Source organism: Spinacia oleracea, chromosome 4 (assembly GCF_020520425.1).
Source record: "Spinacia oleracea cultivar Varoflay chromosome 4, BTI_SOV_V1, whole genome shotgun sequence".
NCBI classification, from domain to species: Eukaryota; Viridiplantae; Streptophyta; class Magnoliopsida; order Caryophyllales; family Amaranthaceae; genus Spinacia; species Spinacia oleracea.
Window position 1 is genome coordinate 4,747,399 of NC_079490.1, and position 23,173 is coordinate 4,770,571.

A 23,173-nucleotide genomic window follows, 5' to 3' on the forward strand; every position below is an offset into this window, starting at 1 on the left:
ATTAACGACAGAAAATTCCGTCATTAAAGGCCAATAATTGTTGATTAATGACGGGATTTCCTGTTTCGAACCCGTCATAAAAGGGGGACATCGTTAATGGAAAATCCCGTCGTTAACCCGTCGTAAAAGACATTTGCGTCGGTTGTTCCCGTCTTTGTTTGGTTGTTAATTAGCCCCGTCGCAAAAGACTTTTACGACATGATTTTTAACCCGTCGTAATTACGTTGTCGTTAAAGATACAAATTCTTGTAGTGGAATTTTTAGGCGCGTCTACACGCATAGTTGGACGTCATCGAATCCATAGGTAGCATTAATAAAAGATGGATGAGGGTCATGTCGGGGTGTGCTTTGCGACAAGCCCCTGTGTTTTGGGCCTGAATAGGCCTGGCCGAAACCTAGCTCGCTTATGTCGTTCCAAAGTTTAACAAGTGCGGCCCGGGCACGGACCAATCTCACAGGCCCTCTTGTCGTACTTACGTGCGTGATTAATTTGATCACGTGCCTTGTCGTGCTTCTTTTTTTAATAAAAAAAAGCGTGGCTCGAGCACGGTCCACGACTTAATATACATATCGTGATTTTTTCATACTGCGCGTGCTGAATTATGTGATGCCTCAGCCCGACCAGCCTAGTGTAGCATGTAGGTTTGACACTCTATATCACAACAAGAAATTGTACCAATAACGACGGAAATCCCGTCGCGAAAGGCCAATAATCGTTGATTAATTACGGGGTTTCCTGTCATGAACCCGTCGTAAAAGGGGGCCGTCGTTAATAGAAAATCTCGTCGTTAATCCGTCGTAAAAGACATTTGCGACGGTTGTTCCCGTCTTTGTTTCGTTGTTAGCCCCATCGCAAAAGCCTTTTACGACGGGATTTTTGACCCGTCGTAATTAGGTTGTCGTTAAAGATGTAAATTCTTGTAGTGTTATATCCACTTGAATATAACGAGATATTTTCATGTTGAGTTGTGTCGTGCCTTGTTCTTAATTAGCCAGTGTCATCTATATCTAGTATATAGGGTTGGCGCTCTACACACTTGAATATTTTCCATATCACATTAAGCACATCATAGTCAATAGTCACATATTTTATAATTAGGGCATACAAAACCTTTGGAATTGAAGTCATCGGCATCTTGTTTCTTGATTAATTTGAATAAGGTCTTGGCTTGTTTTCAATGAAATTGGTCAATTGGGTTTTTTTGTGGGCACGACAAACAAAAGAAAAAAAGGCACATTGTAACAAGGACAAGAGAAAAGGTATCATTTTATCATTTTTATGGTGTGTCGGTAGATTTTGTATTCTTTGAATGTGTAGAGCTATGAAATGCCTATAATTATTGATGAGTACTTGTTATTTTGGAGTAGAGGAGTTCAATTTTGTATTATGTGATACTATGTGCTATTTTTTTTAATTTTAATTTGTTTTTTTTCATTTATATATAGCATTTTGGGGAACTTTTTCACACCCATTTGCCAAGATTTTATAGGAAATTTGGTTGAAAGTGTAAGTACAAGTTAAAAAATTCAATGTATGAACATAAAATACATACGCTTGTAAAAATATAAAAGATCGATGAAGAGCTTAATTTCATTTTATCACTTATGGTGTGTCGGTAGATTTTGTGTTCTTTGAATGTGTAGCTATGATTATTGATGAGTACTTGTCTTTTTGGAGTATAGGAGTTCAATTTTGTATTGTGTGATACTATTTTAATTTTAATTTTTATATAGCATTTTGGGGAACTTTTTCACACCCATTTGCCAAAATTTCATTGGAAATTTGGTTGAAAGTGTACTACTCCCTTCGTCCTTTAATACTCGACCTGTTTTGATTAGGTACGCTTGCCAATGCACAATTTTGACCACCAATTTCTTAAACTACATATTATAAAAACTTTTAAAAATATTAATATTTTGAAAATATATGTTAAGATGAAGTCTACGATATATTATATACGAACATTTATTTTCATATACTAGAAAGAAAAAAAATGGTCAATATAAATTACGTAAATAGTACAAAAAGTCAAAAAAGGTCGAGTATTAAGGGACGGAGGGAGTACAAGTTAAAAATACAATGTACTTGGTATGTTTTAAGATTAATTAGAGTTAGACATGCTAATTCGTTCATGTTTAACAATAAAAAAATGAAAATGTGGAATTAATTGGGCCCATTGCACATTTGCACGTGGGGAGAACTGGAGAAGTGTGAATAGGGACTAACGGGTCGTGCCTAGGCCCAACTCTCCATGTACTCTTGGCCCACTAAAAATTTGACAAACTAACCTAGAACATACCCAACTTCATACTTCACTAATAGGTATTTCTTGACAAAAACCGATAAGTTCGGGGAAAGAGACCAAATGAATATTATGACTATGAATTCCAATTAATTAGTGATCTATACAACTCCTTAGCAAAAATCTGTTTAAGTATTATATTAAAAACCTAATTACAATTAAGATATCTGCCTTTTCATCTTAATCAAGTTTAGATATATTCAAGTACGCTAAAGAGTATACTACGACATGAAAAGACATCCTAGATCATACTCCCTCTGTACCTATAAGATTGTCCTATTTGACTTTTCACGATATCTAAGGCACGCCTTAAACCGTATATATCTATTTCTACAAGTGTAAAATTTATACTCAGTAAAAAAAACGTTGTTTCAAAAAAAATATTCATTGAAATGAATCTAACAAGAATCTGCATGACTATATTGTTTCTTATATAATAATGATAATTCATGGTCAACGTTTATAAAGTTTGACTCAAAAACTGTAATGGGGCAATCATTTAGGGACAGAGGGAGTACTGTAATTTTAATGTAGTAGATGCCTAATCAAGATTGATGCCCTAATCAAGATTGATGCCTTAACCAAGATTTGATTGGATATGAAATTATAACATCATAAGTATGGATTGACATGTACTCCTATTTGAATCACATTCCTACAAGTTCCATGGCCAATAATGCTAAAGTAGGGTCCAAATGTCAAAGAAGAACAAAAAGGCAGAAAAAAAAGTAAAAATACAAAAACACATCATTAACCACCTCTCCCATTTTGACACGTGTCATACTTAATAGGTTTAATGCAAGAATATGGTGCCCCAAATCATGATAATGAATAAGTCCACACAGTTGTATTGTAGGACATGATTACCCCACATCTTTATTACAAATTCCACACATCTCCCTCATGTTTTTATTTTATTTTTTTCAAATTTTATTTTTTTTAAAATTAAATTTATTTTCCTACAAAATTCACTCACTCTCACAGTCTCACTTGTTATTCAACTGTACACACTCTCTAGTTACCTATTGAGATCATCACCATTAAAACCCCCCAACCTCCCCCAAAAATTAAAACCCTAATTTTGTCAAAAAAAATTTAATAGATTCATGTGAATTCACTGGCCAACTTCCACCAATTCATAAACCTTTAAAAGGGGTTAAAAACTTCCCCATTATTTTCTTTCCTTAAATTATCTTTCTTCAACCTCTTCAAAACCCCTCATTTCCAGATCTAATCAGTTACAAAAATGGCAAGTTTTACTCCTTGGATTGTTGTTTTCTCTCTAATATTGCTGTTCTTCAATTCCAACAAATTCAAGCTTACCCATGTAAGTTTTCTTGCAAACCCACTTGTAATTTGGCTCTAATTTTTCTGGGCATTTCTCAGAATTTGAAACCCACTTGTAATTTGAGCTTAATTTTTCTGGGTATTTATCAGAATTTGAAACCCACTTGTAATTTGAGTTCAAATTTTCTGGGTATTTCTCAAAATTTGATCTTTTTTAGCCAAATGAATGGTATTCTTCATCCTTCTTGCAAAACCACTTGTAATTTATTTATTTTTGCAAATGGGCCACAAGGGATTCGAACCCATCGTACACAGGCATTCAGTAAACCCACTTGTAATTTGAGTCTGTTTTTTTCTGGGTATTGCTCAGAATTTGAAACCCATGTGTAATTCAACCTTAATTTTTCTGGGTATTGCTCAAAATTTGATCTTTTTATGTTTCTTTTCTTATAGGCAAATGAATTGTGTTCTTCATCATCTGGGAATATGACAAATGCAATTGAAGAACAGGGGATGAAATTATACCCATTGATTGATAAATCAAAAGTGGAGAAGATGTTGATGATGAATGAAACAAGAAGAAAACTTGGAAGTTTCCAGATTTGTGCACCTTGCACTTGTTGTGGTGCTAAAGGTTATTGCTTACCTTCACCTTGTTGCTATGCTATCAATTGCAACATTCCAAATAGACCCTTTGGATTCTGTTCTTTCACCCCTAAAGTTTGTAATTGCTTTGGATGCCACATTTGAAACCCCCCAAGGGGCCCGGCTTAAGCCGGAATTAGTCGAAGTCTAGTAGGCTCGCTTATTCCGGAATTAGTCGAAGTCTAATAAGCTCGCTTAAATCGGAATTAGTCAGAGTCTAGTAGGCTCTGGATTGCGCCTAATTTTCCTAAAAAGGGAAACAAATTCCACTCCTTAATTTTGGAGGGTCTGAAAAATATGGATGAATCCTGTTGGGAAAGTGTGAATGGGAAGAATATCTGTTCTTGCTCTGTTTTTTTTTTTTTTTTTTTTACCAATTTATGTTTATTATGATCATTGTTAATTTTTTTTTTACTGGGACAGCTATTTCCAGGTAAGGTTTTGCTACTTCTTATGATTTTTGTCAGTTTTATCTGATCAATTTCTTGGGAATCGTGAAAAAAACAAAAAATTTGACCCCAAAAAAAAGTTTGGTTTGGTTTTTTTTAATTGGAAGTAGCAAAAGTTTGCATGGAAAAAGCAGTGACCCGAAGATTTAGCTCTAGATTAGATTTATGTTGCATAGTGGAGATTGTGATTAATGTAATTGAGGATTATACAAGCTTATTATATTTGTTTATCTATTTATTTTAATGTTAAGAATCTTTGTTAGTGGACTAAAAAGAAGATTGATTGTAATTATGAAGTCTCATTTTAGTAGACCTTTCTTTTGTTTTCTCTCCAATATGTTGTTCAATTTGTATCTTCATTATTGGTGTTGATAGGTGATAATTCGAGCCAATGGGTTGGGTTTGGGTTTTGTCTCATGCCGAGTTTGGTTCAAGTCAGGTTTGATTGTCCTTCAGTAACTTCAGGTCGCGTTTGAATTGGATTTCAATCTCTAATTGGTGCTACACTGTCACCTTAGCTTATTGAAAAAGTAAGCTTATAGCTTGAACTTCAATCTTTAGCTAATGAAGAATGTACTTTAGAGGGAGGAAAATGTTAAACGTCGTTCTAACAAACATGTTAAATGTAGAGATTAAACCTCGAACACTATGATTTTGTCATAAATCTCCATGATTTTGTCATAAACATGCTAAATGCTAAATTAGATACTAAACCCCGAACACTATGATTTTGTTATGAATCCACAACTTGATACGACTTTGGTTAGGAAGTGAGCTTATGGATGTGTTTGGTTGTTAGAGGATTAAGAAAAAATTTGAGAATTGAACCTAATTAGAAGTTTGACCAACTTAATCCTCTAATGTAGGTGTTTGGTAGTTAGCGGATTGGGATAGAGGATTGAGATGAATCCGCTAATTCCAAAAAAGTTGTACTCCACTTGAAGTTCAATTCTTTAGCTTATTAAAAAAAGTACTTCTGAGGGGGGAAAATGTTAAACGTCGTCCTCACAAGTAAAAAAAAACACGCTAAATGTAGAGACTAAATCTCGAACCCTATGATTTTGTCGTCCTCACAAGTAAAAAAACATGCTAAATGTAGAGACTAAATCTCGAACCTTATGATTTTGTCATAAATCCACGACTTGATACAGAATTGGTTTGGAAGTGTGCTTCTAGCTTGAAGTTCAATTCTTTATCTTATGAAAAAAATGTACGCCGCACTTTATTAGTTGGAGGAAAAGGTTAAAACGTTGTCTTTATATAGAGACTAAACGCCGAACCATGTATGATTTTGTCGTAAATTCCGAACTTGATACTGCTTTGGATAAAATATGTATGCATACATACAAAACCCTTAAAACAAATCAATAATCATAACAGTGTTTTGATAACAAAGTCTTATGAAAGTATGAAACCAATTAACCTTCCTCCACAAGATAGAAGGGAGCAACGTCAAATTGAGGGGACAAGGATTGAGATATGGTATTAATGATGTTTGTTTTGTTTGTATTTTATCAAATTGCTTAGAAACATTCAACAAAAGAAAATATAATAACATTGCTTGGAAATGTTGTCGACTGACATGTAATTGTAAAAGGTCATAAACAGAGGTCAAACAATACGCAAAAGTTGTTCACATTAGATCTTTGTATGTGGAATATTGATGTCACTAAATCTGGTTGTAAATTCTACACGATTTTGTACTTATAAGGGTGAGTTTATTCGTTATACTTAAAGGGATAGCTCAGGTTGTTAGAGCTTCTCTTCCGATTTCAGGTGATTCTGGGATCGATTCTCATCTCCGTCGTTGTTGCTTATTTGCGCAAAAAAAAAAAAAAAACTCCAAACTTCATAAACGTCAGCTTTCCACAACATTTATTTACTTGTGATGATGTGAGATGATTTGATTTGGTTGCAAAAAAAGTGGTTGCTTTCCCATGAGATCTTTAGCAACAATAGAGCTCGAGTAGATTTTTTGATTTCCAAACCCACATTCTGATTTATTGCAGTCTTTCAACACATTATACGGAGTATATCCCATGCAAGAGTCTGAATAAAGATTAAAGACTCGTGTTAAAACTCCATTTCATATAGGGATAAACTTACCTAAGGGTGAGTTTACCCCAAGTCTTAAAGTGAGTCTCGAGTCTAAGTCTTAGGATAATGTGGTAAAATACTACAGCAAGTCAATCTTGAAGTGAGTTTGAAAATCCAAGACTCACTCAAGACTCCAATTTTTCTCTAATCAAATCAAATTATACTATATCATCATACTTAATTCTATTTAATTATTTTTGGAGCTTAGTTGAGTCTAGGGATAATGTGTAAAAATAGGGAGATTTTTGTGTGAGTCTGATAATGAAAAAGCTAGTGAAAAGATGATGTGACAGAGTCTGAAGATTGAGGGTGAGGAATAAATCACCCTAAGGTCACTACCTTTCCCTCCAATTCTTGTAGTGACCAATAGAACTTGCACGCAAAAGGAATGAATGTGGTTCTTGACGAAGCTTTGTTTCTCCAGCCTTTCTAATCGTGGAGGGGCTCACGGAGTCCATGCTTGATTAGCAAGATTCCCGTGATGTGGTGTTGCAATAAAGGGTTTGACCGATTCAAGACATTATTCTCACAAAGTCTCATTAAGACACTTTAGGGCGTGATTTTCAAACCGGTGCTTGGGCGTGTATCGTACTAGGTTGTGGCCTATGACTCTATGAGCCACCTTAGAAAATCCAAATACGTAGTGTCTAATTGGTGGATTATGGTGGTATAGTTTTATGATAGTTACTCAAATAATTGTGGTTATATGTAGTACTATTGTGGGTGATGGTATTCATTCTTGATGTGTATGTGTGGGGGTGGTGGAGGGGCTCTAGTGATGTTTCTTTCAATCACATACATTGACTTAGTTTGGGGTTTGGGCATCGAATGAGTTATAAATTAATGAAAACTCGTATTTTAAAAAGAGTGTTAATTAATGAGACTTTTTTTTGTTACTAGTTTTTTATTCATGAAAACTATATTTTCCCATAAACATTTGGTGTTTTAACACTTAAAAAATTATACCATTAAAGACGGGAAATCCTATCGTTAAAGGCGAATAATCGTTGATCAATGACGAGATTTCCTGTCGGGAACTCGTCATAAAAGGGGGCCGTCGTTAATAGAAAATCCGTCGTTAACCCGTCGTAAAAGAAATTTGCGACGGTTGTTCCCGTTTTTGTTTGGCTGTTAGCCTGTTAACCCCGTCGCAAAAGTCTTTTACGACGGGATTTTTAACCCGTCGTAATTAGGTTGTCATTAAAAATACAAATTGATGTAGTGTACTCCCTCCGTCCCGGAATACTTGACCTGTTTTCCTTATCGAGCCGTCCCTTAATACTTGACCTGTTTCTAAAAATGGAAATATTCTAACAATATTATATTATTTCTCACTCCACCCCTATTAACCCACCTACCCCCTACTCCATACAAAAAATAATTAAAAATTCAACCCCTACTCTCCCCCAACCCCACCTCTTAACCCACCCCCCACTAACTACATTAAAATAATACCCCACTATCAACTACTACCTATTAAATTAAATAAGTTAATTCAAGTCCCTTAAACTCTGTGCCGGTCAAACCGGGTCGAGTATTCCGGGAGGGAGGGAGTAATAACGAGAACAAACATTACTCCATATCATGTAGTGGGAGCATTGACTTGTGTATACATGTGTGATGTAAACTCATATTTTAATAGGAGTAGTGGAGTACTAATTAATGGTGACTTTTTTTTTGTTACTAGTTTCTCATTCATGAAAACTATATTTTTCCATAAACATTTGGTGTTTTAATAATGACAACAAACATTACACCATACTCCCTATCATGTAATGGGAGCATTGACTTTGTGTATACATGTGTGATGTTTAAGTCATTTTGAATTTTGTGCAAACTCTATAAGGTGCGTTATTAATGGATGAAACCTGAACTTTTTTGAAATGGATTTATTGAACCTAATTCGAATTTATTGGACCTAATGAGATCTGAGTGCAAGAAAGTAAACTTGATTAGAATTTATAGGACCTGATTAGAATTTATAGGACCTGATTAGAATTTGTTGACATAATAGGATATGATTGCAATTGTAAATTAGTTGCACTCTTATTGGACCCAACACTTATTATTTTCAAGGTGAATAGAACGAATCCTAAGAAGTAAGAACATATCCGATAGGTTCACCTTCATTCATACAATAATGTATTAGGTGTTATTTTGTTGCAATATAGCATAAGAAAAATTCAAATAATTAGTCACGGTTTTATATGTTTCTTTTTCTCACTTAAACAATAGAAAATTTGCTCATAAACCTACTGTCTCATAGACTTACATGAACGAGTGGTATCGAGTTATCGACTAGGGGTGGTAATTCAGGTCAATACCTAAGTTCGGTTGCAAACTCTCATATCGATTTTTCAGGTCGATTTAGAATTGTTCCTAAAAATATGAGAAAAAAATATCAGAAGCTAGAGTGGGGACTGAAAAAAGATAGTCGCCAAACTACACATTAGAATCGGTGAAGTGGGTGGTGGTTGAATGAATGAATTTGTTGAGAATTTAAGTATTCCCAATTATGCAATCTCTTCATTGATGTATTCCTAACGTACACATAACACATCATTACATTATCCCTTTCTCTCTTTTTTTAATTTTATTTTATAAATTATTCATTGCCACATAAAATATTTACCCTAAAAAAAAGACTTATAGTTATATGCTATAACAAAATTAAATCGAAATATTACAAGAGTTCAACAATACACTACATAATTAAGTACATATGTTCATTAACTAACATGAACATAATACACAAACTCTTACTCCATTGATAAAAGCGGGTATTCAATTAAATATTGTAAGACGAATGTAAAGTTACATCAAAATGCTGAAAAGTTACCTCAAATGTTAAAAGTTACTTCAAAATGCCGAAAAGTAGCCCAATACGAAGTATAATATAATGCTACAATAACCCCGAAGTTTGCGTTAATGCACCAAATACTCATTAGGGGCACTTTGTATTATTGTTTTAAACCTCGGGGGTATTTGGTGCATTCTGGAAACATTAGGGGTATTTGGTGCATTAACGCAAACTTCGGGGTCATTTCATGAAAAATCCGTTTATTTTTTGGTGACAAAGTTTTTCTCTTTAATACTCCCTTCGAAATCACACATAGTGTATAAAAGTAACCATACAACCTTAAGAATTTACTCTAAAAAGTTACTACATAATATAAAAAGTTAATAAAAAAACATGTTAAAGGCTACCAAAAAGTCAAAAGCTGATTAAAAATTACCCCGATATACGATAAAATTTAGCAAAATGATAAAGGTCGCAACATGCGACCTTTAAGACATGTCGCAAAGGTAAGGTGGCACGCTTATGTGTCGTATTTTTAAATTGGAAATTAGATATTTAATTTATATAAAATATTTTACATGTTATGAAAAAGGTATAAAATTTTTAATATCCTAATTTACTAATTATGTAGTTTTTTTTATTTATACTTAGAAAATTAAAATAAAAATACATTAACACAAAAAAAAAAACTTACGAAATCAAAACCAAAGAAGAAAAAGAACGTTTCTTTGTTCTTTTTAGTTTACAGCCCACGAAAAAACATATTAACCTAATATATTTTTTTAGGGAAAAATTTTAACAAAAAAAAAAACCTAACTAAGCTAACACAACGTCAGTTTCAAAGAAAATAAATCTAAAAACAAACCTAATACTAATATTAGAAAATATATTATAAATTAAGGAAATTTTATTTACATAAAAAATATTATTAGATTATAATTTTTTTTATTATTAATTATATAAAAATATATTATTAGATAACAATCTTTGTTTTATTTTGCAATTTACAATATAAAAGGAAATACATATTTACTATAAAGATTGGTTTCCTTGTTTTTTATCAATTACCTTATTTACATATTTTCATAGTAAAAATATAACATTGATAGTAAAAGTAGGTGGATGAGTCATTGTCTACATGGCACCCATGTGGTACCATTTAGAGTGCGACACGTAGAATTGTGACAAATTTTAATTGTCGCAAGTTACGACCTTTATCATCGTCCTAAAATTTATTATATATCGGGTGCAAGCAACAACTTTTGCTGGTCATTTGACTAGGGTAAAAACAAGTTCCACAAATTTATGTTTTAATATCCCTCTTGTAAAGCAGACAAATTAAATTAAAAAGAATGTCATTATGTTCTGTCAATTGGGATGCTCTTCAATTCTTCATTAATGTAGCCATAATGAACATGAAAATTACCTGATGAAGTCAAAATTGCTCAGTTTTATTTATTTTAGTTTGACCATTCAGTTATATATTTATATATGTGCCTTAATTGGCTGACCTACATAACAGTTCTCCCTCAATTAATTAATTCTATATATTATCACTCTCAACTTAACCAACTTTTCTTATGTCCCTTTGAACTTTCCATCCAATAAAACTAGCATTTGGTGCATGTGATAATTTATGGGTAGTTTGTTTTGACTTATTTTGATTTATTTCAACAAAAATGAGATAAATAGTTCATATAAGTTTTTTTTAGATAATTATATTCACAAATAAATTTTTTTCAGCAAAAACAAGTTTAGATAAATTCAGTTAAGTACAGATTAGTTCAAATAAGTTAATTTTAGTCAAGTTCAATACTCCCTCCGTCCTAGATTAGTTGTTACACTTACCTTTGCACAAGGTTTTAGGTGATAAGTGGTTGTTTGGTTATCAATTGTTATTTTATTGAAAAAGTAAATGTGATAGGAGTTAGTGGGTATTTTTTTTAATTGAATGAGAGATGATGTGTGGACAAAAAAAGTTTTAGTGGAAAGAGAGAGACAATATAATAATTGCGGGGCCATTCCTAATTTAGAAGTGTAACAACTAATCTGAAATGGACGAAAAAAGAAAGTGTAACAACTAATCTGGGACGGAGGGAGTACAACCAAATAAAGCCTTAGTCTAAACAAAAACATCTTACAATGGGTCCATATCAGTTCTGAATAGCATTTATAGTACGAGTAATTCATGAATAAACCAAAAGAAGAGACTATTTTCACAAGACGAGTGAAAGTTAGAGATTTTCCGTATCCATGAATCACATTTCGCAAGCAATTTGGATTTTTGTTAAATAAAAAATCCAAAGGAGGAAATGAATCCAATTCGATGTTTAATCCAAATCTTATAGTTTAATTAAAGTAGTAAAGTCAAGAGTCATATCAAGAGTCAAGTCTTGTCATATTTATGTTGAATTGGTTTATGGATGTGGCTTATGCACGTGAAATTATTTAATTACTTCGGAGTGAAGCATGATTAGTTTCTAGGCTTTGATTTAGCTTGTAAATACTAAGCTCTGCCGTTTACGTGCGCTCATACGTTTTTTATCATGCCATATTCCATAATAACCTTACGATGATCCCTTATTGCAACATGACAAGTGTTGCGAGTAACATAAATCGTGCATCGCTGGGTTTTCTTTTCTCCTTGTGTCCAAATGAACTAAGTGACGTACAACATGACAAGTGTTGCGAGTATCGGGAACGGGAAAGGAGGGAGTACAAAGTACAAAGTATTTCCTCTAGGAAAAAGGTCATGTATATAAAAGAGATTTCCATGATAGAATCATATCATGTATAGTTGTACATGCTTTACAAATACAAGCCAAGTATGGCACCCATTGCTCAAACCCAGCTATGCTTACAAATAATACTCTAAAGCATCATCAACGTATCTTTTCTGTACATAAATGTTCTTCCTCGACTCGAACCACATATTTTGCGGAAAATGAATTTTCTATGAAATGCTATGTGTGTATAAACAACTAATACAAGTTATATCCTGATCAATCTGTGTGTTTTTATAAATGACTTTAATTTCTGTCTGTAATCTGTAATCTGTACCTGCTACCGCAAAAGTGGCTTCAATGGTTGTGGATAAGGATTCGTCCAGCATTCATCGGTCAAGACAGCTTTATCCCATCGTCTTCTGAAGACCTTGTATTCGTTAAAAGACTGTCTTCTCACCTGAAAAGTATGGAAGAGTTCTGAGTTCAGTAAATAAGCTGATGAAAACTAAAGCATTTCTGCATTTTGGTTGAGGATCTAAGACTCTACTTCGACTTTTGGTGTGTGAAAACAACCAAACACATTGTGTTTTTTGTGTTGTTGTAACTTTGTGAATGGTTGTGTTACTCGAACTCTTTGTTTCGATGTGTTACAGTCATTCAGATGTTCAGACAACCAGGAAAAAAAAAACCATTATGCTTATGGCGCTGTTTGGCAATTAGAGGATAGGTGGTTTGGCTAGTTGTTTGTGTTAGCTGGTTAGACTAGTTGGTTGAATTAGTTGTTTGTGTAAAGTGTTTGGTAAATTAGTTATTTGTTGTTCAATGTGTAAATTGACAATCAATGACATAGACAAAAAGTGAGTAGGTTGGTAAATGTTGTAATTTTAGACAATATTAAGACAAAATTGCCTTTTTACACTCATTTCATCAAACCTCTAATGCAAAAAGCTCCTATATTGAACTTTTTCATCCTAAAAGTCTCTTCCAAACCTCTCCTAAACAAACCCATTAGCTTTTTGAAATGGTCAAACTTCTAATTCACCTCAAAAAACTCTTCTTTCTCCAAACCTTTCCTAACCAAACACTCTCATTAACTTTTTGAAATAGTCAAACGTCTAACCCACCTCAAAAAACTATTTTTCTCCAAACCTCTCATTAACCAAACACCCCCTATCTCTTCGGAATATGTACTAGTAGTACATACAGAGTAGTACTCTAGTCTCTCAAATGCTTAGAAAAATTCCAGCTTTACGAGGCATGTGCATGTTACCGTGCTGAACGGCTATAGTGCTACATTTCAGCAAAAGATTCATATGAACTGCGTAAATTGATATGAAGATAGAAAATGATCAGGAAGACTTACTTCAACACGCTTGTCAAGAACGTGAAGTCGAGGCTGCAAAAGGAAAACGGAAAACTAGTTAGATACATTAAGAGAAAACTTCAGTTCCCTACAAGATAAAAAAAAAAACTAGTTTCGCAGCTCCACATAGTTTGATCTGAACCTTTTTCCCTAGCGGCTCGCCTAGTGTAGGCAGGCCATAGTGTATCACATACTCGGCATCCACAACCCCAATCTTTTTGGTGCGATCACCCTGTGAATAACAAACGGAAAAAACTTATAATTAAAACGAGGAAAGTGCAGAAAACAAAATGGGACAAAAAAATGATCACAAGAAAACTTGCCTGTGCACAATATCCCAGCTGCATGTCCAAACCCCAGGCATGGATCAAGTCATTCTGCAAAACACCGTTGAATAAGAACGCGAATAATGCTTAAACATTATACTCTGTACTGCCCGTTAAACGTATTAAATTGAATATCTGAAGCCTCGGTACGAGACAGTAGGCAAGTTAGTTCATTAATGAATTAATTAATAATTATACTCCCTCTGCCAAGAATTAATAATCACATATACTCCGAAAAACGGTGTTATGTTTTCTTATATAGCAATGGTTTATAATTAGATTACTCCCTCCGTTTCTGAATAGTTGCAACAGTTTGACTTTTGCACTATTCATACATTAACTTTGACCACATTTTCTTACTAATATATAAAAATCAAACATTATTTTGTAATATGTTGTTAGATTAATCTTAATGTGTTTTCAAATATCATTTTTTTATATAGTTTTGACTAATATATAATTGCATATATTTACAGTCAAATCAGTGCATTGACAAGTGTATCGGTCAAACTGATGAAAAGTATTCTGAAACGAAGGGAGTATCTAGTATGCCACTACATAAACTTTTGATGGGGAGAGGACACAATTGAAATGATACAACTTTTATGAAGTTAACAAATTTTGTGATAGGATTTCAAAGCAAAGCTACAACAAGGCCAATAATATAGTACACCATATCATTTTATCATGAATTCTACAGACTTTAGGAAAGACATACCTGAATCATGTACCATACACAACGCCATGCTGGCCGAGAGAACACCGGAGCCATGACTTCTATCCACCTGCAACACATCAAAAGACTCTTATCTTTAAAAAAAACAGGCTCTTTGCCTCCCTGATTATATTTAAAAGTTCAAAGAGTGCCGATATATTTATCCTAGATGGCTATTTTCCTATGTTACCTGGACTCGGATACCCTTATCGGACACGAGTACATGCCAAGTGCCCAACACGTTATTTTGGTCCAAAAATTGAGTGTTATAGTGTCTATACCCATGTCCGAGTGTCTAGGATTCGACACGGGTATTTGAGTTAAAATGAAGAGTCCAGGTAACATAGCTAATTTCTCTTATCCTTCAAAGCTAGAGAAATAATTACCCGGTACAAGGAGGACCAGTACTGTCTTCATCACACTCATCATGCTTATATGTTCTCCTAAAAACCATATAAGAATTTCTAGTTAGCTTAAAACAAAAAAAAACATAAGAAAAAAAGAACCTATATGACATTTAAGGTTACAGCTCAGAGATAATTAAGCAGAATGTAGAATTGATGCATAAAAATGTAGGAAATATATCTAATTAATTGTCCAGGCAGAAATAAAAGAATACGCTGTGAAATGCCAAAGTGACAGAATGATAACCTGTGAACTTTTCCTCTCCTTCCCCGGGATGTGATCTGGTGATGCACCTCTGATCTGTTTCCGTCAAGTGCTGGCTGGGAGATTTCAAGACCCTCCTCCTTAACAATAGACACGTATCTACGGAAATGATATAACAACAACCCGAAAAAGGATTAAATGGTGTAAATTGATTCAATATAACAACTTAAGAAATGCACAGACTAGAAAAAATTTGCATGGAAAAGTTAGCATTGTAAAATTTTGAATCGTTTCATCAAATTCATATGTAAATTATGTGCCTTGAAGAACAAAACTAGATGCATGCTCTTAAACCTAAAATGCACATCAAGCATATGTTTCTATGACAGACCACAAGATGATCATAACACTGTTATCATGCTTGTCAAATTAGGAACTTATGTCTTACCCAACTCATTCGAAACACAATGATTGTCAGTTAAGTAGTAGGCAGTTCCTTTAATCACCACGCGGGAGTTATAAAAGAAAATTTTCGACATTTTTTATAATATAACTTTGGCTCATGGTCTAAGAAACAAACATAATAACAGGAAATATATTTCACTCAATAACAAATTCATAATAATCGAGACTGTAAACCATCTGTTTTTTGCTTGTGAGTTTTCTACTAAACTCTGGGATTCTCTTCTGAGTTGGCTTGGCTGGCATAGGAAAGCTGAAGACTGGACTACTGAATTGAGGTTGATTAATAGTTTAAAGTCCAACAGAGAAAAGTTTCAGATTTATAGAATGGTGAATTGGTGATGACTGTCGCTGTGTGTTGCATTTGGAAAGAAAGAAATTGCAGGAAATTTCAGAAGAAGAAGCAAGACTTCAGAGATGTTGTGAAGCAGATTCAGTTGATTGTGTATGCTAGATGGTTTCATATTCAGAAGCTTAGCAAGCTTATATCTAGCTGATTTAGGTTGCTATTTTCTAGCTGTTTTTGTGTTTTTGTGTTTGCCTTGTCTGCAGACTTAGCTTGCTTCATGATGTTTGTACTTTAACGATTTGGTTAATAAAATCTTACTTATTTACCCAAAAAAAAAAATCATAATAATCAGATGAATGGGATTTCTGCGTAAAATATTGGTAAACGCTGCAGATGTGCAGGGCGATACACACCTTAAAGGATCAAAGTAGTCAACTCCGAGATCTTCATCCCAGAGAAAAACATATTCATAGGCAGCAACTACATCTGGGTGCATGAACCGCTTTGCAAACCACCTATATCATCATAATAGACCTGAGCCAAGTCAGAACATAAAAAAAACAATCTGATATCAAATACACGGTTCTGTTCACCTTATTTCAGGAAAAATAAGTTCAGATAAGTTCATAAGTTCAAAAAAATAAGGGTTACCAAAGTACAATTTATTACTAAAATTATTTTTGATAAGTTCTAATAAGTTTAGATAATATAAGTTCAGAAAACATAAGTGAAAATCAGGTGAATAGAACACATCTAAAGGATAAATATCAGATTGAAACAAGCAAAGGTTGATAAGACAAGGGTGATACCACTTAGTTTGATTGATTGCAGATACGTGTATGACCCTGTCATTCCACCTAAACTCCTTCCATTGATCAATATTACCGTCGTAATGGAAGAGCATAACTGAAAAGCCCCTGAACAGAAACTGCAACACCACAGAAAAACAATCTGTATGTAATGTAGCACCCGTCAATAGCAGTAAACCAGCAAAAAACTATTGCAGATGATAATTACCTTTCTAACCATTGCATTCACAAGTTCCTTTTGCTTTATTCCAACAGCAACTGCCAGCAAATTCCGTGATGAGTTACTTTTCTGTTCAAGAAAACTTACAATTTGATCAAATATTCCACGAAAAATGTCAGATCATATTTAAGTATTTAACACTCTCCATGATCAAAAACATAAAAAATTATCAGCTAAATGGGTAAATCTCTAATAGCTAACTGTTTGCTAACAGTTGCCTAAATGACACTTAAACCCTTGTTCTCACTTGCTGTAAAAAATTTTGAAGAAATTGATAAAATATTTCACGAAAAAAGTGAGATCACATTTAACACTCTCCATGATCAGAAACATAAAACATCAGCTAAATCTCTAATAGCTAATTGTTTGCTAACAGTTGCCTAAATGACACTTAAATCCTTGTTCTTAGTTTCTTACTCACTGAAAAAAAATTGGAGAACGTAATTTACCTCCGGAAGGCCCCAAAGTGGTCGCATTTCCAAGTTAGAATTCTTTGCCACAATTCCTTGAGGCAACGACTCAGTTCCACGAGGTTTGCACTGATTCTAAAACACGGGAAAAAGATAACATAAGATGAAAAGGCACCAAATTTAATTATTATCTGTATAGGAAGGAAAACAGACCTCACATTTACTGCCCAACAATAGGTCCATGCTTCCAGCTAACCCCATTTTCGGAGTATCCTGCACAGGAAGATCAACAAGGTTATTTTCGTGTAGCTACACATTGTTGGTCGTAAAGTCAAAAGACAGAAGAAAGTTCTGCATAGAAATTCAACAAACAAGATTTGGTGAAGAAACAGAATATACCTGTCTGTAAACTGGTAAAATAAAAACACTTCCTATCACGTAAATTAGGATAGCTGCGGAAGCTGCTTGAAAAACACTGCAAATGCATGATCTTCGGGTTTTTGAATCAGAAAATACTGCAATCTGGGATAGAACATATCATAGTATCATTAGTTTGATGGAGTCATACTAATATACTTATCCCAAGATACTTCAGCTCCGTTTGGCTTGGTGTAAAACGTTTTCAGCGAAAAATGATTTTCCAAGGAAAAACACAATTCCAAACTAGTTTTCCTTTGTTTGGTTCCTTACAAGAAAATTAATAGAAAAAAAGGAAAATGGGAGAAGATGAGAGAAGATTAATGGGAAGGAGGGGGGAAAAGTGGTTTCCCCTCCTCTCAAATTGGAAAAGGTTTTTCCATCTTTGTGGGAGTTGTGGAAAATTGTTTTCCATCCCTTGTAAAACCAAACAACGTAGACAACATAATAAAAAGGAAAATCGTTTTCCATGAAAACATTTTACACCAAACCAAACGGAGCCTCTGTATCTGATTTGGATTAAAACAACCAAGTCATACTAATATACTTCTCCTAAGATATCATCAATACGACAGAAAAATCATCTCCTAAGACATAATGCCTATGTGCAAATTATTAGATGCACTAATCATATCTACACAAGCATAAGTAACATACTAATCACAGCTCATTGATAAACACGAGCAATCAAGGTTCTTTTTAAACTTGCAGAAAATTCAGCTGAACATCACAAAAACTGATAAACCTATCTAATACTCAATAAACTTCCATCATCAATCGTAAACTCGAAGCAATAACAATGATTTTCTATCTAGTTTATCATTTAGCCTCATGAACAAAACCAGTTCTTGCAGCAGCATAAGCTGATAAACCCATCCAATACTCAATAAACTTCCTTCAGCAATCGAAAACTCGAAGCAGGAATTCATTGAAACAGAATTCTGCAGCTTAAATTACCAAAAAAGAAACTTTTTGCAGACAATTAACAATTAACATAGTAACAGACAATAATTTCATGAATCAAGATATACATTTTTATTAAACAATTGAATAATTAACAACAACGTATTTCCATTTTCAATATTATAAAACAAAACACCTGAAATAAACATAATCATTCAATTAAAAAGCAACAATAATAAAAAATAAAAAAACATGGTAAACACACAATTAAAATATCATTCTTAAAACATATGAAAATGAGAAAATTTGAATTTTTAATCAATGAATAATAAAATAGAAGAAATGTAGAAAAGTACTCACGTTCTTGGCAGCCATGTTTGTTTGTTTTGACGAATTTTAAACTGCCAACATTATTTGTGGAACACAAATACAGAATCTTCAATTTCTCTCTCCTCTCTTCCAATATGAAAAAATGACCCTGAAAATTAAACATCATTTTGTTACAGAATTATCCAAATATAATCAAATTAATGTAAGAAAAATACCACCTTTTGAAAAATTGAAGAAAAAACACATAAAGATTAAAACTTTTTGCCAACCTGATCATAAAATGAAAAGGGGAAATGAAAATTGGAGAGGGTTTCGGGTACAGTTCTGGAAATTTTGACGAAAAAAAGATGTTCAAAATGTTTGATGCATCAAAAGATATTGGAGAGAAAGACAAAGAAGAGGGACAAATGGGAAGCGAAGAGCAAGGGGCACACGATCTTGCATTAATCGCCAAAAATAGTATGTTAATCAAACTAAATTAAAGACAAAGATTGAGTTATTTTTGTTATTTGTTAAACGTAAAAGAGAGTGTTGTCGAATTTAAGTGGACATTATTTCGGGAATTTGTTTTAAAACTTATATAAAGAGAAAATAATGTTTCATTTCCTCAAAAAAAAGTCGATCTTTCTAATTTAGTACTTCATATATAGGGCGTGTTCGGCGGTAGCGTTTGAGGTAGCGGGTAGCGTTTTGACCTAGTTAACTTAAGACGTTACTTGTAAAATTTGTAAGTGTTTGGTAAAGTAGCGATTTAGGTAGCGGTTAGCGGTTGGGTAGCTTTTGTCAAACGTTAAAATTAGTAGCGTTTAAGGTAGCGGGTAGCGTTTGACAAATTTATAATAAAGTTTTAAATAATATTCTTGCTTTTATTTTTATTTTTATAATATCCACCGCTACTTTTACCGAACACTCATATTAGTTACCGCTACTTTGACAGCTAACCGCTACCCGCTACTATTCACCGCTCCTCGCTACTTTAACCGCTACCCGCTACTCAACCGCTAACCGCTACCCGCTAATATTGCCGAACAGGGCCATAGTACATGTAGAACTGATCAAAAGTCGGGTCGGGTTCGGGTCGGGCCGGGAGAATAAAAAACTGTCCATTGTGTCGGGCCGGGTCAAGGTTCGGGCCAATTTTGTGTGCCCAAAATCCGCTATTTCGGGCCAAAATTAGCGGGCTTTTCGGGCCGGGCCAAATTTATAACTAAAAATGTTGTTTTGCGTTGCCCAAAGGCCGCAATTTTTTAAAAAAGTTCGGGTCGGGCCGGGCCCAAAAACCGGGCCGGAATGGGCTGCCCAAAACCCGATAATTTTTGGGCCGGGCCCATGATGATCATCTCTAAGTACATGTATGGAGTATGATGGACACGAGAAGTCGAGAATGGGTTAAGGAATTCATACCAGCAAATCGTTTTTTCTTTAGCTGAAAATCAATTTAAGTCTTAGAAAAGATGCACGTAGAGAATTAATATTGATTCTAACAAATACTACTCTGCAAAAGAAAATCGTTCTAATTTGAAGTGATGCGCATACTTCTAAATACGAGAATTAATTAATTAAAGGATTATACCTGAAATTGTACCGTTCTTTTCTTGTTAGACAAATCGAGGTGTCTTACTCTTGTCTCTTTATTTGTTTGAAAGGTTGGTTGTTGATTTTGGTATAGAATTGTAGATCACGTAATAAGATAACTAGAAAAGTTGTTACAATAATAAGTTGTTAAGTTGTTACTACTTTTCTAAGATAAAGTTTTCCAATTTTCTACTAAAAACATGGTTTAGATTAGTCTTTTTTTTTGTTTAGATTAATCAACGAAAGTGTTGGATCTTTCTATGAATAGAAAGTAACCCCACCACACTTCATAAATGACTTATTAAAAAAAGATGGAACGGGCTATTCTGTCTGATCGGTCAATACTTTTTTAGATTCATTGTAAAAGTTCCCACAAATCACGAACTTCTAATTTTTGTCCACCACCGTGGGGTTAAGGGAGCTTGTGACTAAATGTCGCAAGAAAAGTACTCTAAATGAATTATTGGAAAATGAGAGGTTTTGGTATGTATGGAAAACTCTAATATGACATGACAACATGATATGAAAAGAACAAAAAAAAAGGTTGAAGCTAAAGGGTTTACAACCCATTTAATCACTTGGTCAACATGAGACATTCAAGACTGACCCACTTATTAAATAGGTCCGCTATTATTTCACAATACTAAACTGATATGACTCAACTCGCTTAATAAAAAAAATAACTAATGATTTAACGTACGAGTATTTGATGTCTACTAGTTTAATTGGTAATGTCTTGGGAGGTTGGTACCCAAGACCGAATCTCATCTATATCAATGAGAATTTTGTGGCCCTCTCTGTCCCAAAAGAAATTAACATACGAGTTGTTTTGCTAATAAACTTTACAACATAACAACACGAACCAAATACTATAAATCGGGTTGGTGTCAGGGCAAGCATTAAAGCTCCCATAGCAAACTCAAAGCAAAAGACTTATAATTTTAACCACTACGCTAAGTCCTTACATGTACTCATTCGCAATTTGAGTTGGTCTATTATAAATTTCTCTTTGCGTGTACTTTCTTTAATGATATAACCGATAACACTAACCCTTTCTTTGTGTGCGAGTGGGCCACAAGGGCAGATAAATTATAAATGACAATTATAAGACCAAGATATTATCGATAATAACACTACCTTTTTAATGATCAAGTTTTTTCTTTGAGCTTACTCCTTCGAATTATAAAAACTGTAGCACATTTTGTACGCAAAAAATTATTGTTTGGTAACTTGTCAAAGTCAAGTAATGATCAAAATTTTAAAAATAAAATATAATAGAATTATTTTAGATAAAAACCTAGCAACATAATATTTATATAATTTTATCAACGGATATTTCATGAAATGCCCTCGAGTTTTTCCATAATTCACCAAACGCCCATCAAGTTTCAATAATTCATAAAATACCCCTCACAATTCGTACAAATACCCAACATACCCTTACTAATAACGGACCGTTAGTCTGCCGTTAGCCAAGTTTTCTATTCACCCAAATGCCCCTATTCTGAAACTTATTTCACCAAATGCCCCTATTGTGAAACTTATTTCACCAAATGCCCCAAACTTATGTATAGCTATTTTGATGTTTCAGCGACTAGTTTTTGTGTTTGAAAGGTAGATGTTGGTCACGGTTGACTATAAAAGCCCCTTTGCTGAATGGTTCTTGTAAGTTAGATGTTATTTTGATTTGCATTGCTAATTTCATAAGATTTTTGTCATGAGTTTTCTTTCAAAATCATCATCCAAACCCAATGAGTCCACATATACTAGAGTACCTACCAATTTTTGTTATTGTGGTAGGAAATTTGTCATTCGAAGCTTTGATACAACACTCAATCCACAAAGGTTGTACTACAAGTGTGATCCTTGAAACAATCTGAGATGGTGAAAGGGAGTAGTTGAGCAAAAAAACAAGGGGCAACAACACGAAGGACAATGCGGGGGAAGCTTAGGCGAAGGAGAAAGTATTGTAAACAGGCGAAACAGTAAGATGCAAGAAGAATTGAAGCAAATGAAGAAGAAGCTAAAACAACAACAAAAATTAGTCAAAGTTGTAATACAAATGGGGATATTGATGTTTGTAATTTTACTGTTTGTAATCATGAAGTAAACACAAGTAATGAGAAACAAATTCACATTTCATAAATAATTGATGTTGCATAATCTGCACAAAATACCAAACTGGGAAGCATTTCTGTTTTTAGCTTCACTTACAAAACATCTTTGCACCAACTACATTTAATGTTATTTTCTACTCAATGAATATGTGCAAGATCAAAACAGATGTGCAAAAAACTACCCCAAAAAGCATTAGCAGCTATCCAGAAGAGCTTGTGGAACACCACTTCAACCTCCATTCCTACTACAATAAAAAAATTTGTTAGGTACCCTAATATATGTGGACTCATTGGGTGTGGAAGATGATTTTGAAAGAAAAC

General features: G+C 33.8%; 2 protein-coding genes across 3 annotated transcripts; one reads left to right on the top strand and one right to left on the bottom strand.

The window, feature by feature from the left end:
- The first annotated feature begins 3,290 nt into the window (after positions 1–3,290).
- On the top strand, positions 3,291–5,019 carry LOC110778087 (uncharacterized). The gene is made up of 2 exons (XM_021982646.2): positions 3,291–3,630; positions 4,044–5,019. The coding sequence occupies exons 1-2, from the start codon at positions 3,550–3,552 to the stop codon at positions 4,338–4,340; spliced, it is 378 nt and encodes a 125-aa protein (XP_021838338.1). The 5' UTR covers positions 3,291–3,549; the 3' UTR covers positions 4,341–5,019.
- Positions 5,020–12,313: 7,294 nt separating this feature from the next.
- On the bottom strand, positions 12,314–19,735 carry LOC110778088 (uncharacterized). 2 transcript variants are annotated; one of them, XM_021982647.2, is made up of 15 exons: positions 19,430–19,735; positions 19,191–19,308; positions 17,910–18,032; positions 17,724–17,783; positions 17,550–17,645; positions 17,089–17,169; positions 16,881–16,999; positions 16,485–16,586; positions 15,363–15,479; positions 15,098–15,154; positions 14,715–14,781; positions 13,994–14,047; positions 13,813–13,902; positions 13,671–13,703; positions 12,314–12,764 (listed from the first exon to the last, which is right to left on the bottom strand). In XM_021982647.2, exons 2-15 carry the CDS (start codon positions 19,203–19,205, stop codon positions 12,645–12,647), a joined length of 1,134 nt encoding a protein of 377 aa, XP_021838339.1. In that variant the 5' UTR covers positions 19,206–19,308; positions 19,430–19,735; the 3' UTR covers positions 12,314–12,644. The 2 variants fall into 2 exon arrangements, with proteins under 2 accessions (XP_021838339.1, XP_021838340.1); XM_021982648.2 differs by having other exon boundaries at positions 17,910–18,025; positions 19,430–19,517.
- Between the last annotated feature and the right edge of the window lie 3,438 nt (positions 19,736–23,173).